This window comes from Musca autumnalis, unplaced genomic scaffold (assembly GCF_047663935.1).
Source record: "Musca autumnalis isolate F117 unplaced genomic scaffold, ASM4766393v1 scaffold_3, whole genome shotgun sequence".
In the NCBI taxonomy this organism is placed as follows: Eukaryota; Metazoa; Arthropoda; class Insecta; order Diptera; family Muscidae; genus Musca; species Musca autumnalis.
Genome location: NW_027411866.1, coordinates 222,199,819 through 222,219,640, shown reverse-complemented (window position 1 = coordinate 222,219,640; position 19,822 = coordinate 222,199,819). Strand labels below are relative to the sequence as shown.

Here is a 19,822-nt window from a genome sequence, read left to right as displayed (position 1 = left end):
TTACATATCATGGGGTATTATTAAACGAAAAATGGGATTCGTCAAACGAAATTAAACGACGTATAGAGATGGCCAGAGATGCCTTTTTCAAGTATAAAAAAGTATTAACAAACCACGACATAAGCCTCACAACAAAAGCCAGATTTGTGAAATGTTATATCTGGTCTGTACTACTCTACGCAGTTGAGACGTGGACCATCAAAATTACCGATGAGAAAAAGCTTGAATCCTTCGAAATATGGGTCTACCGAAGGATTTTAAAGATACCCTGGACCGACCACGTATCAAACCAGGAGGTTCTAAGAAGAATGGGATTAGAAAGACAACTGCTACAACATGCCAAATCTCGAAAAATTGCATACCTGGGACATCTCATGAGAAATGACAAATATAAGTTTCTGCAAACCATTATAAAAGGTAAAATAGAAGGAAAAAGAGGAAGAGGTAGAAAAGAACTGAACTGGATGAAAAATATCCAAGACTGGACAGGCTGCCGAGATGAAGGAAATGTGATTTCGGCTGCAAGAAATAGAGAGCTGTTTATGCCTGAATAATCATTATAATATAAATATGAAATTATATTAACACATTTAAAATTCTATTGTATGATCGCTTATATCCGGATAACGGATTTGCAAATAAAGAAGAAGAAGGGGATATACAGCTTTATATAGGTCCCATAGAACGGTTCCTCCCTCATTTTTGGTATTTTGAATGTTGTGGGCCCAACATCCCACCGAAATGGCTGAAATATGGCTGGGTTGTTGAAAAGGTGTTTTGTGTCGTGCGGGCCGATACCGCATACTGGGTAGATGACTTTCACGGTGCGATAAATTCCCGCCCAATAGGAATTTAGGCGACTGCAATATCCTGATCGTTGTTGAGCCAAAACTACTCTGGTTTGTCGTGGCAGATGACGCTTTTCAGCTGCGGTAGATGGGGGATGTACTCCGAGGACATAATTCACACTATATTTGCTTATGGCCTTATCAACTGCATTTGTGTAAATGCTATTCAAACCTACCTGATATGCCTGTTGATCTAGAGGTTCTCTCCTGTATTGTTGGACCTCCGTCTCTAGAGCATTTATATCCTTCTTGATATGTCTGGGTGTGTCGGTAGTCAGCAGATAGTGATTGGGATGGCTATCACGGTAACACCCGAGCAAGTAAATCATCTCATTGTGTTGCTGTACTGGAAGAATATTTGCCTCCTCATGTACATATATGATCCACTGGAACTGTTCTCAGGGCGGCATTTTGACAAATTTAAATCTTATCCTACTGCGTATCGGTGTCCGGTCAACTGGTACAGCTCGTGTTTTATAGCTCGGTTCTTTTACATACACATATCTTTAATACCCGCCAAACGAAACAGGTTTCCAAACACAAAATATGTCTCCCTTTTATTTTATAACAATTTGCATGGTGTTTTTGGTTAAAATATGCCAATTTTGCCACTATCGATCACTTTTATCTGACTTTTATTTCCATTTTAACAATTACTTTTGTAAATAAACAATTATTCGGGTACATGATTATTTGGTCATTTATTATACGGGTACTCATTAATTTATTTGAACTCATGACAATATTATGACAAAGATAAGATCTTTCACCACTTCAATTTCACTCATGAAAAGTCGATGAAAAGGATCGGATCTCAACCTTGCCTATGTACGTCCAGTTTTAGTGAAATGTGCAACGTAATTTGCTCAAAGAAAGAGTTTGCCAAATTACATTGAAATCGGTTCAGATTTGGATATAGCTCCCAAATAAATTAAATTTGGAAAATGTGACGTAAACTTGTCTAGAAAAAAATCTCCAAAATATATTGGAATCGTTGTCCTTTCCTTACTGACTTTGATCCCTTCCTTATTGTTTTCTTTTTACATTTTAGGGTATATAATGGTCGGATAAGATGCTCTTAATCGCTTTGGATGATGATCTCACTTAAAAGGGAACATATTTTAGTTACGATTATGGACGTAAATGTATTCAATTCGTTACTAAAATAATGTCATATGATTTTTTCAATAAAAAATAATTTATTTTTATGTTACAACACTTAAATTACATCCCCCTCCAAAATACCATCAACATGTTCAATTTACACATTTAATTTATGCTACATGTAATGGCAATACTTTGGGGCCTAATGGTTTTATTGTATTCGAGTTTTTTATGTTGCTGTTGTTTTTTCAAGAAATCCCAAGTTTGCAAAACAAGATGAACAAAAAAAATCAGCAAAGTGAAGACACACAAGAAAATCCTTGCAAAAACCTTCATAATTCAATTGTGTGCAAATTGTCTTTAAGTTTTCTTAAAGTCTGCTTATTTTCATCGGGTGGAGTAAAAAACAGAAAGCAAGAGTGCCCAGACACATACAGCGAGCGAGTCAGCATGGGAATTTGTGGAATTAAATTTGTTGTCGCTTTTATATCCGTCGGTCGTCCTTTTTCGATTTATCGTTATTTTAGCTTCTGCTATGTTTTTGCAGGAAATTAAAGAATTTTGGTTTGGTGGTTGGATACTGTTGTTGTCCTTTATTTATCGTCTTTGTTTTTTAATGACTTTAATGTTGTTGTTTTGTTTTTTTTTTTCATTTAAAACAAAACAATTTATTTTATTCCCTTTCTTTTGTTTTTCTTTTTGCTCTCTTTACAGCCTTCGGTATTGGTAGCATGATATATTCTGGTCTGGAATTTGGGCAATATTTTGAATTAAATCCGGATACGAAGTGTCACAATGTTTTGTTAGCCCTGACACCGGCCACACGAATGGCATTCATTTTTATTCAAATGTATTTTATATTTTTGAATAATGAGGTAAGTAATTTCTTCTTCAAATAAATATAATCAATATTTATTTATGCACAATATTTATTGAATTTATAAATCTTTTATTGGACGAGAGAAACGAGAGCTTGAGATGGACAAAGTATTCATTCTTAGATTATTTATGTTTTTTTTTAGACCAATGATGAACAAGAAGAGAGCATTTGGAGAGGGGAGTGCTCATCTTGTTCATCTATGATTTAAACCACTGCCGACCAAGAAGAGGGCACACAAAATTCTGAATATTGGCATATTTTGACAGTGTGTTAGTAAGGTTGTATGCTGCAAAACAAAAACAAATCAAAACATTTGCTCTCTTTTGTGTGCTCTTTCGTTGCGTTCGTGTCTTGTGTGTGTGAATTGCCGAAAAACTTCGTAACTTCAACAATACCAAAGAACGGCATTGATTTAAACTTTGCTTTAATGGAATGATTCGCTGCAAAAGTAATTGAACTAAGTCATTCAATGTGGTTGATTTTAGTTAAATAAAATTAGGGACATTTAAATATTGACTACTGACTGATTTACTTTAATGAACCAAGTTCAATTAGCTTTAGTGAAAACAAGTAAAAAACTATCAGTTGGCTTTTCCGAGGGTATACCCCTCGGACTGTGTGAATTGAAACACCTTTTTCCCAAAAAACGTATGCATTTAGGGTTCTTCAGATTAAGCGTATGAACTTGCCGAAAAAAATGGATTAGGATAAAATCTCAAAAGTTTTGCGGGGGAGGTACCTAAAGGAATGTACCGAAAAAATCCACTTTGGAAGTGTGTCTAATTTTCGGAGTCACTCCTCTCGATAAGACCTTTATATCAGAAAACATGGACTTGCCCACGAAAAACATCATATCGCTGTAAACAGGGCTTCTAGGAGAACCTTCGGTAAACATTTCCATAGGATTCTCGCACAGACCCTGAACCGCATTTAAACAAAAATCATTTGTGTGGGTGGTACGCTAAGGAATGGTCCGATAGGGTCCACTGTTGAACATAACCTAAGTTTAGACGAAATATATTCAGATCAAAGTTTGAACCAAATCGGTTGCTCCGTTTACGAGAACTTTTGTGGGGGAGGTACCGGAAGGAATGAACCTATAAGCATCATCTTCGAATTTCATCTAATATACCAAGAAATATTACGATATGCAAAATGTGGACCAAAGCAGTATTCGGCTTGGGAATTGTCGTGCGCACCACCACTACACATGCTGACCGTTGGGGTTTTTTTACAGTTTTCGGGTAATTTTCTCAAGAAGTATGGACTTGCCACTGAAAAACTTGTACCATCGTAATAGGTTCATTGAGTGCAACCTGTTGCAAGTAAAATCAAAACGAACCTACCCGAAGGCATATATAGTCAATATTCTAACCTGATATATGTCTCGTAGAAAAATTACGATGTCCAAAGTATAGACCAAATAGGTTACTGCCTGCGATAGTTATCGTGCGCATCAGTTTAGCGAAAAGTTTTGAACAAGAGGTTCCCAAAGAAGTGGACTGATTAGGCCCATCTTAGAACTTGATTTAACTTTGGCCAAAATATTACAATTGGCAAATTTTGGACCGAATCAGTTTATCCGTTCGAAAGCTATCGTGCGCTCCATCCAGTACACATGGTGCCATAGCGGGGTTTTACAGCTTTCGGGCCATTTGTCAGAAAGTATGGATTTGCCCCTGTAAAATTTTGTACCATCGTAATGGGGACAGCGAATACAAGTCGTTACAACAAAAATCAAAACGATTCGAGAATAGGTATTAAACTGCACTTTTCCGAAATTTTGTATGAGAGGTACCATAAGGAGTAAACCGATATAGTCCATATTTGAACGGGATCTATGTCTGGTAGAAATATTACGATGTGCAAAGTATGGATCAAATCGGTTACTCCCTTCGAGAGTTATCGTGCTCTTAATTTTTACCGAAAAATTTGAATTTTTGTGGGGGAGGTACCAGAACTTAAACTAAGTTTGGATAAAGGAGGAGAGCGAGGTGGAAAGAGCCCCTCTCTACTTTTTCCTCCCTGCTCTCATCTAAAAACTGTTTTTTTTTTACCGCAAATTTTGCGCGTGTGACTACTGGATTACGAATGCCAAATTTTGGACCCTACCGGTTGCTTCGTTATCGTGCGCACCAGCCAGCCAACCAGACAGGCAGACATGGCAAAATCGACTCCACACTGTCCGTAACACATTTCGTCCAAACATACTTGGAATCTAAAACCATTATTTCGGCACATGTTGCCAGTATAAAAGTGGGTATACCCACGTTAGCATAAATGCTGAGGGTATAATTGACACAATTTCTCAAATAACAACATTTCTCATCTCCGAAGAGTTTGGTACCAAAAGAGGTTTCAGACAAGGAGACAGCCTTTCGTGTGACTTCTTCAACATCCTGCTAGAAAAGGTTATACGAGAGGCAAACGTCAAAAGAAGTGGCACAATATACACCAATAGTCACATGTTACTTGCTTATGCTGATGATATAGACATCATGGGTCGATCAGTAAAAGAAGTAACTGATACCTTTATAAAGGTCGAAGGAGAATCTGCTAAAGTGGGTCTGGCGGTAAACGGTGAGAAGACCAAGTTGATGGTGTCGACGCGCAATGCGTCCATTGAGCTCGGACCGACTGTGGAAGTTGGTTCCTATAATATTGAGGTAGTAAAAGACTTCGTCTACCTCGGCACCTCCGTAAACACAACAAACGACATCAGTTGTGAAATAATAAGAAGAATTGTATTGGCCAACAGATGCTACTTTGGATTAAGTAAGCAGTTTAAAAACAAAGCCACATCTCGTCAAACAAAAATAACGCTCTACAAAACACTGATACTACCCGTGCTGATGTATGGCTCCGAAGCCTGGGTACTTGCGCAAGCAGACATGGCAGTGCTTGGTGTGTTTGAGAGAAAAATTCTTCGAAAGATCTACGGACCAATCTGCGTTGACGGTGAATATCGACGTCGCATGAACCACGAGCTGTATCTGCTATACAACGACATCAATATTGTTAAACGTATCGAGAAGCAGCGATTGCGTTGGCTAGGCCATATCAAAAGAATGAGCGATGATGAACCCGCTAAAAAGGCGTATGAATACATGCCACATGGCGGTGCACGCAGAATTGGCAGGCCAAGGAATAGATGGCGCAAACAAGTGGATGATGAGATGAAAAGGCGCGGTATTCCAGAGTGCAAAGCAACAAATAGAGAGGAATGGAGATCTCTTCTTAGTTCGGCCTATAGAACAAATGTTCTGTAATGGGCCAGCTAAGTAAGTAAGTAAGTAAAAGTAGTAAAAATCTGGGTTTCTTACATTTTAAAATTTAAACGGACATATCTTCTTTTTTCACAACGGATTTCTAGTGATCCTTCTTCCTTTTAAAGAAGTGAATAATATCTTTAGAACAAGTTATTATTTGTTTAAATCGGCTAACAAATGGCTAAGTTATAGTGGTTTAAGTCTGAAAACCCCCTCAAAAAAACTATAACTGAATTTCTCATAATTTTGAAATGAACATGCTGTAGAATTTTAGGGTAGTTTGTGTTCGGAATTCTGCTACCGTCGACTATGACATTCAACTCTATTCTCACCTCTGCCGTCCATGTGGTGAACAGAGCAAAAAACATCGTACTTTCCAACGGTGGAAAACTACCTCTCAGCGTAATGTAGGCGATATTTCCTGAGTATTCCAGCCATGTAAAAGTTTTCTATAAGTGGTATCATAAGACACCCGTTCGGACTCGGCGATAAAAAGTAGGACCCATATCATTAAACTGAATCGGCATGTACTCAAAAGGCAACCTGGTTGACCTCTTACAATGACGTAGGTAAGTTTGTGGGAAGACACAAGTGTAGGTAACGAATACAAATAAGAACTGCATCATGGTACCTCATCATGACTCAGTTTACCAATTGTTACCATGATAGTTAGGATAAGCATCATACAGTGGTAAGAATCTTCATAATTTGCAGGTAGAGAAGTCCAAAACAAAAAGAGAGAGCCACAAAAGGACAGGAATGAATAGTATTCACACAAATGCAGTCGCTACTTCACTGTCTTTTGGTATGTGCGGAATTTAGAAGAACCCCATGAACCATGGATCCGCATCCACCATATGTCAACATGTAATGCATGTAGGGAATTGGCGCACTGCTCAGGCTGCTCTGGTCTTAGTCGTCTCCTGTGATAGGAGTTATGTTGTCTCCCAGTTTGCCCCCAAATTCGTCGTCGGATTCATTGTCGTCGTTAGACGTCGTTCGAGACACTCCAGCAGTCCCCAACAACAACAACAAAGACAATATCTTAAACCCATGCTATTGTTCAGCGCCCCGGAATTGCATCATTCCTGCAATTCAATTGCAATGGTCTGTGCAACAAATCCCGCGAAATTGCAGACTTACGAATTTTTGCGAAAGGATCGTACAAGATGACCAGCCTTCCATATAAAGCAGTCTGTCCGGTACAGACCCAACTCACTTGAGTTTGACATTAGTGACCCATACATAGAATGTATGGTGTTAATAGTAAAATGTGGGACTGGCGAGGTATAGATGCTTAATGTTTACATACTACCGATGAAAGGTGTTATATAATAAACTTTGACATTCCGTCCTTGGTAATTTGACAGCTCCACATTTTGGACTATGAATGATGTCACACCTATGAGGATAACAAGAGATTGCTACAGGCCGCCAGACGTCACCTCTGTGATACCCTGTATGATAAATGACGTGTCCTGCTAACCTGTAATTTCCCTTGGCGTAGACCAACTTCCAGTCATCGTCTCCGTTACACTCAGACTTCCCGACTTCATATCCTCTAACCGTCGTATTTTTCTGAACCGTGGCAAAGCTGATTGGCAATGGTTTAGTGACATTATCGATCACCACTTCAGAGAGCTACACCCGATCTGATAAATGACGTGTCCTGCCAACCCCAAATTTTGCTTGGCTTAGACCACCTTCCAATCATTGTCTCCGTTAACAGACCATCCGACTGCATAACATCTGACCACAGTACTTTTCTGAATCATGGACAAGCTGATTGGCAAGAGTTTAGGGAATCTACTAATCACCGTTTCAGAGACGTGACCATTCCCTTAGACCGGGTAGCTGCGAGAATTTTCCCGAATATCATTAGTGCTGCAGCTGCTCGCTTCATACCAGTTGGTCGGATACCAGAAATAAGAAAAAAAATTCTCAACTAGCCGGTTGGACTAGTAAATGAGCTTCGTCGTGCGAGCCCTAAAGACCAAAAAGGTGGAGAACATACTCTTGAAGTCACCAGGCTAGTAGGCGAGCATAAGCGGAAAAAGTGGATATACGACCTGAAGCAATGCAGCATTGGTACAGGATTGAGTAAACTGTGGGGAACGGTTAAATCACTCCCGAATCCGGGAAATAATGATGATAGAACCGCTCTTACTTTCATCGGCGTAACCGTTGCAGCTCCGAAGAAGTGCGCGTGTTATTTTAACCGGCTGTTTTTAGAGATTCTCGAGAGTGATAGGGAAAATATAATTGTGTTAGGCGGTAATTTACGATGTGCAATGTCGCAGATGTCATCCGAACAGCGAAAGCATCCAAGGCGTTGGGGCCACCCGGAATCTCAATTGTAATGCTTAAGCAACTGGATGAACCCAAACTGGACTATTAGTTAAGTATCCTCAATTTATCGCTTGCCACATATATTGTACCAAAAGGCTGGAATGTTTACATAGTGGTCCTGCTGCTGAAACCAGGCAAGGATGCCAACAGAGGTGTCAATAGCGAAGATTCTTTAAGCATTACTCATCCCCATGATGAAAAGCTGTTTCCCAGTTGCCCCAGTCAGCACTGATTCCGGGAAATGCATAGTACACCAACACCATTACACGTCACACCTATAAATAATAGTCGAGGAATGAACCAGAACAGGCCATGCGGCCGAACAGTCATGATAACTCTTGACTTCGTGCAGTTCTTCCATCTGAGGTATATGAAAATATCCGCCGCTAAATCAACTGCCACAATGTTAAACACCTGAATGGCTGAACATATTGATCGATGGTTTCCTGATTCCGACCACAAACTTTTTTTCCCCTGACGTGTCTGGAAAGATCTTCAAGATCTAGAGAGATATCCAAAGGTACAAGCGAGAACGAGTTGCACAAGCAGTTCAAAGGTGTAGTCTAAATGTCTTACTCGGATACCGGCCTCTATTCATCGCAGTAGAAGAACACCTGCTGTCAATGCAAACACAAGCGGACGATGCAGCAGCCTCAATTCGTAATAGTCAGGAATTGAAAGCACGATATCGAACACATGCCCCGCATCAGAATTGGGGTCCGCAAGATACGTTGCAACTATTTAACTGCCCAGCTAAACCAACTTACCTGAACACAGAAGAACCAGAAGCGGATAACCGAAAAGATATACGACAACAACAATATATAATTATGATTAGAATAACCTTGACGGAATGTCCTCCAATTGCAGTAGATTTTCGGATTTTATTCTTCGTCTCTAGAAAATGTGTCTCATTGAAATAATTGTAGTTAGAAATGGGGGTCCATGCATAAAATTTGAACTTTTTCGAGTAAAATGTGCATAAAATAACCTGGCACTGGCTATGTCGGTAACTCCAATGTTTGGACGAAATTAATTTCAGACAATTTAGGTTCGAGTTTGCCCTGTCTGTCTGTCTCTTTGCCAGGTGGGCACAACAACTATTGAACGGATCAACCGATTTGGTCCTAACTTTACACCTTGTAATATTTGTCGAAACTTAGATCTAGTTCGAAAATGAACCATATCGGCCCACTCGTTCGAGTACCTCCTTCAAAAAAGATAAAACAGTTTCGTTAAGATTGTGCGCACGATAACTCTCGTAGGAAGTAATCGATACTATACACATCGTTGTATTTTTTCGGGACATAGATTAGGTTCGAATATGGACTATTTCGATCAACTCTTTCCAAAATCTCCTACAAAAAAAAATTTCAAAAATTTTCGGAAAAGTGCTGGTTAAGACTCTCAAATAGTTTTAATTGTTTTTGAAACAGGCTGTCTTCGTGGCCCATATTACGACGATACATTTTTTTCAACAGCAGGTTCATACTTCGTGAGAAAATTACCCGAATCTGCATTGATCGAACCGTATACTGCGTTGGTTCTAACTTTGTGTATAGTAATATTACTGGGAATCTTAGATAAAGTCCGAAGGTGGTCACAAAAGTTTAAAAATATTCGTTAAAATGTCCAAAATTAGTCTATTTTCGAAAATGGGACATATATGTAGGCCCACTCCTTGAGGTACTTCCCCCACAAAAGGTCAACGTTATTGTTTAAGTGCGATTTAGAGTATGTTCGGGGAACTTTTGCAATTTTTTACCGAAGAAACTCCTTGTGGTCCTGTGTGCAGCAATATTACGTTTTTCGTGGGCAAATCCATGCTCCCTGAAAGGAATGGCTCCAAACTTAAAGGCATTTCCACAATGGACTATGTCGATCCATTCCTACCTACTTCCTCCGCACCAATTTTGAGCTTTAATCCAAAGTAATATTTTTGCCGGCATAATTGCCATAATTTTGGGAGAAGCATTTTGGTTGTTTAGCCGGTGTTGGACCGGTCCATAGATGAACGTTTCAATCCACACAGGCTAAGGGTATATCTCTGTCGACTGATACTTTTTTACTTGCTTTACATACTTACTTAGCTGGCCCATTAGAAAAGATCTCCATTTCTCTTTGTCTATTGCTTCACTTTCTGGAATACCGCGCCTTGTCATTTCTTCATCCACTTGTTTGCGCTATCTATTCTGTGGCCTGCAATTCTGCGTGCACCGCCAAGCGGCTCATATTTATACGCCTTTTTAGCGCGTTCATCATCGCTCATTTTTATGATATGACCTAGCCAACGCAATCGTTGCATCTCAATACGTTTAACTATATTGATGTCGTTGTGTAACAGATATAGCTCGTGGTTCATGCGACGTCGATATTCACCGTCGACGCAGATTGGTCCGCAGATCATTCGAAGAATTTTTCTCTCAAACACACCAAGCACTGCCTTATCTGGCAAGTACCCAGGCTTCGGAACCATACATCAGCACGGGTAGTATCAGTGTTTTGTAAAGCGTTATTTTTGTTTGACGAGATGTGGCTTTGTTTTTAAACTGCTTACTTAACCAAAGTTGCATCTGTTAGCCAATACAATTCTTCTTTTTATTTCACAACTGATGTCGTTAGTTGTGTTTACGGTGGTGCCGAGGTAGAAGAAGTCTTTTACTACCTCAAAATTATAGGAACCCACGTCAACAGTTGGCCCGATCTCTTTGGACGCATTGCGCGTCGACACAATCAACTTAGTCTTCCCGCCGTTTACCGCCAGACCCACTTTAGCAGATTCTCCTTCGATCTTCATAAAGGTATCGGTTACTTCTTTTACTGATCGTCCCATGATGTCTATATCATCAGCATAAGCAAGTAACATGTGACTATTGGTGTAGATTGTGCCACTTCTTTTGACGTTTGCCTCTCGAATAACTTTTTCTTGCAGGTTGTTAAAGATATCACACGAGAGGCTGTCTCCTTGCCTGAAACCTCTTTTGGTACAAAATTCTTCGGAGAGGTTCTTTCCAATTTTAACTGAGGATCTCGTGTCAGTTAAATCATTTTACAAACCCGAATGATCTTTGCGGAGATACCAAATTCAGACATGGCCTGGAATACCTTTGAACGTAGTGGGCTGTCGAAGGCTGTTTTATAATCGACAACAAGTAAACAAGTATCAGTCGGCTTCGCCGACAGAGTTATACCCTCAGCCTGTGTGGATTGAAATACTTTTTTCCCGAAAAAAAAACTTTCGGACTGTTTTCTCAAGAAGTATGGACTTGTCCCTGAAAAAAACTTTTACTGCCGTAATTGAGGCAGCGAATGCAAGTTGCTTTAACAAAAATCAAACTGATTCGAGGGCGGGTCTTAAAGTGAATTTATCCAAAATTTTGTGTGGGAGGAGTCGACAAATATAGTAGTCCATATTCGAAACTGATCTACATTCTGTAGATATTTTAGAATGTGTAAAGTATGAACCAAATCGGTCACTCCCATCAAGAGTTATCGTGCACACAATTTTTCCGAACATTTGTGAACTTTTGTGGGGGAGGTACCTGAAGGAGTGGACCGATATGGCTTATCTTCAAACTTAAACGAAGTTTGCACAAAATATTACGAAGACCAAATTGTGGATCTATTCGGCAGATCCGTTCGAAAGTTATCTTGCGCTCCAACCACTACACACGGTGTCACAGGGCTTTTTTTACAATTAAGTTTTTTTCTCAGGAAGTATGGACTTGCCCCTGATGAAACTTATACCGTTATATGGAGGGCAGTAAATACAAGTTCTTACAACAAAAATCAAAGCGATTCGAGAGCTGGTCCTAAACTGAACTTTTCGAAAATTTTGTGTGGAAGGTACCCGAAGGAGTGGACCGATTGAGTCCATATTGAAACCTTATCTAAGTCTGGTACAAGTTTCACGATGTGCAAAGTATGGACCAAATCGGTTACTCCCTTCAAGAGTTATCGTGCGCACAAATTTTCCGAACATTTTCGAACTTTTGTGTGGGAGGTACCGGAAAGTTTGGGCAAAATATTACGAAAGCCAAAATTAGAACTGAATCGGTTCATCCCTACGAGAGTTATCATGCGCTCCAGCCAGACAGACAGACGGACATTGCTCAATCGACTCCAAATTGTCTGAAACACATTTCGTCCAAACATACTTGGGGTCTTAAACCATTATTTCGATGAGGCACATTTTGACCGTATGAAAGTGTATATACCCTCGTTAACATAAATGCTGATGGTATAAAAAGGTGGTAGGTGTCGATTTACATCTCTTGGGTCTTCTCCAGGATTTTCCGCAGCGTAAATATTTGGTCAATGGTGGACTTGCCAGGTCTAAAGCCGCATTGGTATGGCCCAATTATCTCGTTGACCATAGGCGTTAGTCGTTCGCACAATATCCCTGGCACGATCTTGTAGGCAATCGGGAGTAGACTTATGCCCCTATAGTTAGAGCATACAGTCTTATCTTCTTTCTTATGGACGGGGCACAGGATACTCAGGTTCCAATCGTCGGGTACTCGTTCTTCCTGCCAGATGGTGCTAACTAGCTGATGAATACACCTACACATCAGCGTGTCGCCTCCGGTTTTGAACAGCTCGGCTGGTAAGCCATCGGCTGCTGCTGCCTTATTATTCTTCAGCCGATTTATTACTGTCTTTACCTCATCTTGGCTGGGCGGTATACATTCAATACCATCTTCTGGGATTAGGCCGGTGGTATCTTTGTCGTCTTTGCTGCTATTGGACACCAACAGTTTTGAAAAATGTTCTTTCCATATCCTGAGCACACTATCTGTATCAGTTACCAAATTACCTTGCTGGTCTGTACAGGAGGACGTGCCTGTAGCCATCAGTTTGATCCTTCACTCTTTGGTAGAATTTTCGGACTTCATTCTGGCTCCTGTACATCTCGATTTTTTCACACTACCGCTTTTCCATCTCTCTCTTTTTCCTGCGAAAAAGACGTTTCTCCTCTCTCCTTTTCTCTCGATATCTCTCTCGTGCGCTACGAGTTGCTACGGATTGTAAAGTAGCCCTATATGCCGCATTTTTCTCTTCGGTAGCAGCACGGAGTGTGATCATCAGGAGTGTGATCATACCATGGATTCCTTGGTGGAGGTCTCTGGTATCCAAGTATGGATTTTGCGGCTGTTTGCATTGAGTGGTCAATACTTTGTCATTACGCTGATATATTATCGGGATGAGAAGGGCTTTAATTAAGCAATTGGGCTAGTTGAGTGGAATATGCTGTGGCTATCTGTTGTGATTGCAGCTAACCGATGTCTAACTTTCGTGTTGTGTCTGGTCGTACTTTGTTTGCTACGTTTAACCGTGTGCGTACCTTTACTGCAACTAGGCAGTGGTCCGAGTCTATGTTTGCTCCTCGGAACGAGCGCACATACAACACGCTCGATGAATGTCTTCCATCTATCACAACCTGATCAATATGAATTCTTGTTTTCTGATCAGGAGGCAGCCAGGTGCCCTAATGGATGTCGAGATGTTTAAAACTGGTGCTGATAACTACCATGTTTTTTGCCGCTGCGAAGTCTATCAGCCTCATGCCAATGTCAGATGTTTCATTGTGGAAACTGAATTTTCCGACTGTTGGGCCAAAGATATTTTCCATTCCAATTTTGGCATTAAAATTGCCTGGAATAATTTTAATGTCATGGGCAGGACATATGTTTCTTCTAAGCGCTCATAAGATATATCTTTGGTCTGTTCTTCCTTGTCTTCAGTGGGAGCATGAGCGCAAATAAAGCTGATGTTGAAGAATTTTGCTTTTATTCGAATTGTAGCAAGTCTTTCATTCACATATGTGAAGCTGGTCGGAGCTGTTTTAACCTCCGACAGACTACAAATCCACAGCCTTATACTGGGCAAGGGCGACTGATTTTTTAATCTGGCTTCATATTCCCATGTGTAAATACCTACTATTCTATTCAATTGTAGAACTAACAGGTCCTAAGGGTTTATAAACTGCCTTACCCTCATTACATCCCTAAACCGTAAAAAACTAATCGCTTTCTTTTATATTTTTTCAGCAAATCAAAGTGTATCGCTACAAAATCATAGCTCGCTTCGGACTGATGCACATGATTGGCACGAACTTAGCGGTGTGGCTTAATGTTCTGATACAGGAAACAAAACACGAAATTTTAACATTTTATAATCCCGAAAATCGAACTCTTCGTATCTCACATCGAATACCAGGTCATTCACGGGCTCACTCAGTGCTGGCACCATCCGACCCGAATGTTTTGCTGAGAGTTCCTCGTGGCCTCAAGGGACCCTATCAAATATTTGAATGTCGTCGTACAAATATTTTGGGAACATTGGTGCAGGATGCCTCGCCATTTCTGTTTCCCTGTACCATTGAATACTCGCTGATATGTGCTGCTATACTCTACGTTATGTGGAAGAGTATCTCAAGGCCTCAGATACCAAAACCACAACGTCCTGATATGATTAGTTCGCCAATTAAACGATCTCCACATCATTATTCGGTGGATTGTGCACGAGCCCACAAGGGACTGTTTGTGGGTATTTTAATATTGGTCCTCACCATAATCTCGCTGATCTTGTTCTTCGTCCTGATCTCACGACCCGATTTTGTGGCCTTGGCTGTTATGGAGGTGACAATATGTGAATTGTTTATTTATGGTACAGCGACCATAGCCACCCTGGTGGGCATGATACAAATACGTCATCTGCAATACGATGCCTATCGCAGCTTCTCCTTGGATGATATTTTGTTGGTGGGAGCCCAAACTGGTTCATTTTTATATAACATCTTTACAGTCATTGCTGGACACTTTTCACTGAGAAGCGATGATTGGCTGGTGCCACTCAATGCCTTGGCGTCGATTGTACAAACAGCCTGTCAAACAATGTTCATATTGGATGCCAGCCGGCGGCAAGCTGTCACCCCGGAACATATGCGCAAAAAACCCGGCCGAGAAATTGTTACATTTATGTTGGTTGTTAATTTGGCCATGTGGGCCATAAGTACGCTGGAAAAGTCTCGAGCAGAGTCACATCCCATACAGCTGAATTTCTATGGTCTGTGGGCCTGGACAATTATTACCCATGTCTCGATGCCTTTGGCGATATTCTATCGTTTCCATTCCACCGTGTGTTTGTGTGAAATCTGGAAGCGGGCCTATAAACTGAAACCCACGTATATGTGAGAATTAGCCCGTGAGCGCATTGCTAGCATTGCGCAACAACAACAATTTTGTGAAGAACTTAAGACCAACTTGTCGTATTGCTATTGCTCTACAACAATAGTTGAGACCATTGAAGAGGCGGATAGTAATGGCAGTGGCGGTGGCGGCGGTAGTGGCAATGGAAATGGGAATGGTACCTCAAATTGTCATGGTAATGGAAATTGTGAAGCAACGGCACCTCCGGCGGAATTGGTTGGTAATGGCTCCGAAACAACAACAGTGGTTGTGGAAGGTGTTGGTACCGGTACTGAGGCCACTGAAGAAGAAGATCTAGAAACCACCGATAACGAAACTGTGGTAGAGACAAGGCAGCAACAACATCAATCATCAAGAAAATCAAGTGGTGGCGGAGGAGGTGGCAATGGTCGCGCATTTTGTCCAGTCTATATAATCAATGGTCAATGAGTTTATATGCAACTGGAGTACATAGATGCCAATTCACAAAAGGAACTCAGCTTTGTTTAAGCGGCTCAAATATCCAAGGAGCAAATACATTACAAACAGAGCAAGGAACACACGCACCGATGTTATGACTTCGAAGGTGGATTCTTTTGATCTTCTTTGTAGACATAAGAACTAACCAACAAAACAGTATACATACAAACATACATATATCTATCTATCTACAAACAAATATACACACAAAAGAAAAGTAAAGAAACAAAAAAAGAAAAAAACTTGAAACTCGAAAGAAAATAAAATCAAATACTGACCAATTTTGTTGCTCTCTTTTTGTAAGGACTCTCATCACCAACAACCAACCATCCATCTCCTGCATCATGAAATTCATTCGATTAGGCAATAATTTTTAAAACTAAAATAAAAAATATTGAAAGTAAAATTGTTTACATTTTTAAGCATATTATTGTATATATTGTGAAAATCTATGTGTTTGTAAATTTTATTTATTAATAATAATTAATGTAAACTTTAAAACAAAGCAATCAAAATTTATAAATTGTGAGATTATCATTTTAATTTAAGACATTCCAAAGATAATTTGAATTATATTCTAATGTATTATTATTATTATAAATTATTTTTAAATAAACAAAATATTTAATTTGAAAATTTGTTATGATTTGTTTTTATTTTTTGTTTCCGTATTTTGCTTAAGTCTTATTGGTTTGTATTTCCTACTTCTTTCTAATTTCTCCTTCAAACTAATTTGTCTAAGCCCATCATAAGGAAAAGTATGCAAGAAAAGAAAAAAATAATCAAAAATATGATTTTCGCTCTTCAAAATGCAACAGAACACAATTTTATTTACAAGTCATTCTATCGGTAGAAACATTAATCATCCTTTTACGACATTGTAACTCAATACGTTTAACTACATAGATGGTACATGTCGGGATTTGCACGACGCCGATATACCTCCAAAGCAGATGTCTGTTGAAACATTAGCTCGCGAAGTATTGGTGCCTTGTGATGGTTAGATGCGTTTACACTGAATATATTACAAAAACAACAAAATTCACGATAAGCATTTAACGCTTATAAGAAATAACAAAGTTTAGAGAAATATCTTGTGCGGTGGCTATACCAAAAAGAGGACCTATGTCCAAACATTTGGTTGAAAATATTTTGTAACCGCCGAAAACCTTAAATCTCAAATTGTAGCTAATTCGTTCACACAGATTAGGGAGAGTCTGTTGTATTTGAGCAAACAGCCCGAAGGGTGTAAAACCCCCTATGGCACCATATGTAGTGGCTGGAGATCCACTTCCATAATGATCAATGTCGATCCATTCCTTTAAGTATTTCCTCCGCAAAACTTTTGCTTTTTAATCCTAATCAACATTTTTGTCGTTTTATACGCCCAAAATTTTTAAAACCCTCTAAATATATACGTTTTTTGGGAACAAATTGTTTCAATATACACATGCTGAGGGTATATCTCTGTCGGCCAAGCCGATTGATACTTTTTTACTTGGTAAGGTCTTACATACACAAATCACAACATCTTCGGCATAACTTGGCATATAACCGCTGTAAATTTACAAAAATAATGCTGGATGTTAAAAATTTTATATGTTTAGAGAATATTTATTTCAATCAATTTTTTAAATTTTTTGATTTTTTCCCCGGGCGGAACCACTGTGCGGTGAGTTCAAGCACGATTTAGCTGTTGAGGAACAACTACAGGTATCAATAGGTGCTAATTGTCTTAAGTTGACATACATACATATGTTTCCACAAAATTCCCGAAGGGAAAAGGTAGACATCTCTCATATCAATGAGTGAACGCTGATTCATATTGGCTCTATGAAATGGGACCTACTGTTTATCGCCGAGTCCGAACGTGTGTCTTACGATAAAATTTGTAGAAATGCAAGCCAAGATTACTCTGTGGGGATTTGCCACCGTCGAAAATTGTGGATGTTCTTGTCGGGGATTGAACTGCAGACCTTCTGAGAGCAAGAAAGATGTGCTTACCAATGCACCACCGCCGCTCCATATACTTCCTCTTAAGTTAACAGCCCGAGTCTATGTAGACTTTCTTGAGAGGTACATATTTGTCACGGTTTCCTCGACACCCTACAATACGGGCGGTGTTTATGCTGTCAGCCATTAGAAAACTTTAATGCGATCAAAAATGTTCCTTACCGAGATTAAGGTTTCAGTTTAGGCGAAATACGTTTCAGACAATAAGCAGTCGCAATAGGCAGTTTGCACATCGCAATAGGTATTTCTTTTAAATGTTCATTAAGCTCAAATAAGGACCATATCGAACCATACCGTTGGGTACATTCCACACAAACGTTCAAAAAATTCGCTAAAGTGCAGTTTAGAGCTTCTTTAAGATCGCGTCTATTTACAGATTTATAATGTTTGTGGTTGGAAAGTCTAAGCTTTTTTTATATCATTGCCCAATATTTCTAAAAATTCTACGGTGACTATACATGTGGGAAGGAGGGACTGGCCTTGTCCCTATCTTAAAACTTAGTAAAAGTTTCCTCAAATTAAATCAAATTCGCATATGGACTATATCAGACAACTTCTTCCTTATGATTCTTATTACAAGGATATAATTTGTTTCCAGTTTAAGCATATTATTCAAGATGGTTCATTTCTTCAGATACTTACTACGGAAAAGGTCATGGTTTCGCGATGTAATATATTGTAAAAACGAATTTTAATAGCGGATAGTCATTGCGATGGTATTTACAACATAATAATTGTTTTTGCTAATTTTTTGCCAATTCTTTTTGAGGCATGGGACCTGTAATATTCTAAATTTATGAACACAACTCTCTCATTGACGATTTTAGCAGTTTCTGTGGTTTTGTTTATTTATTTGTTTATGTAAATTGTGTTGGATACTAGGGTTATGACTTTTTGAAATTTTTTTCTCAAAAACGATTTCCTGTAGTGAGAATAAATAAACTTTTGCCTTTTAATGCCAAAAATAGCATTCATTTCATTTTATTATATAAAAAAGGTACCGCACAAACCACTTTGAAAAAAAAAATGTTTTGGACGACGCACAGTGCGAAATATGGGCACTTTAGTGGAACTTTACTCATAACTTTTAATGTAAAGAACGTAGGTTACTGAAATTTTCCAAAAATGTTTCTTATAGTTGATGGTTGTATTTGGATAAATGTGGGCCACATAGACCTGCGGTTTCCTATAACCCCCACATATCGGTGGTGACCGTTTTTACGTATTAGGTTAATTTTTCAACCGATTTTGCTGCAAATTTGGATATTTGGCTTCAGTGGATGGAGAACACACACATATGTACAAAATATTGTCAATATGTGTTCGCGTACTGGTAAAGCCCCCATTGAGCGGTACCAGACAAATTTAACATATTCATTAAATAGAAAATATTCTAAAAAACAATTCAGAGCGTAGATCCTTGCTTTGGACCCTCCCCCAAGCATCCACAAACATTAGTAAATGAAAACAAAAAAATTAATTTTTGAGATTTTTTATTTTTAGTATAGTGTCATTGATATAACATAAATTTTAAAAATTGAACGTTTTGACTGAGGATATGTTTATCTTATTACACGGTTCTGCAAATGAGTATATCACCTAAAAGCATCTGGTGCAACTATGCTTTGACTTAGGTACTTAACGATGCCCTGAGAAAACTGCTCAAATTGTACCATTTTTCTATAAAAT

General features: G+C 39.2%; 1 protein-coding gene across 1 annotated transcript in view; it reads left to right on the top strand.

Annotated features, from left to right (window-relative positions):
* Positions 1 to 16,362, top strand: part of OtopLc (proton channel otopetrin-like c) — a 275,886-nt gene extending 259,524 nt beyond the window's left edge. The window contains exons 7-8 of the mRNA XM_073976956.1: positions 2,667 to 2,827; positions 14,501 to 16,362. Coding sequence (XP_073833057.1) covers positions 2,667 to 2,827; positions 14,501 to 15,646 — 1,307 coding nt within the window. The 3' untranslated portion in view covers positions 15,647 to 16,362. The remainder of the gene's footprint in view (positions 1 to 2,666; positions 2,828 to 14,500) is intronic.
* Positions 16,363 to 19,822: the final 3,460 nt, after the last annotated feature.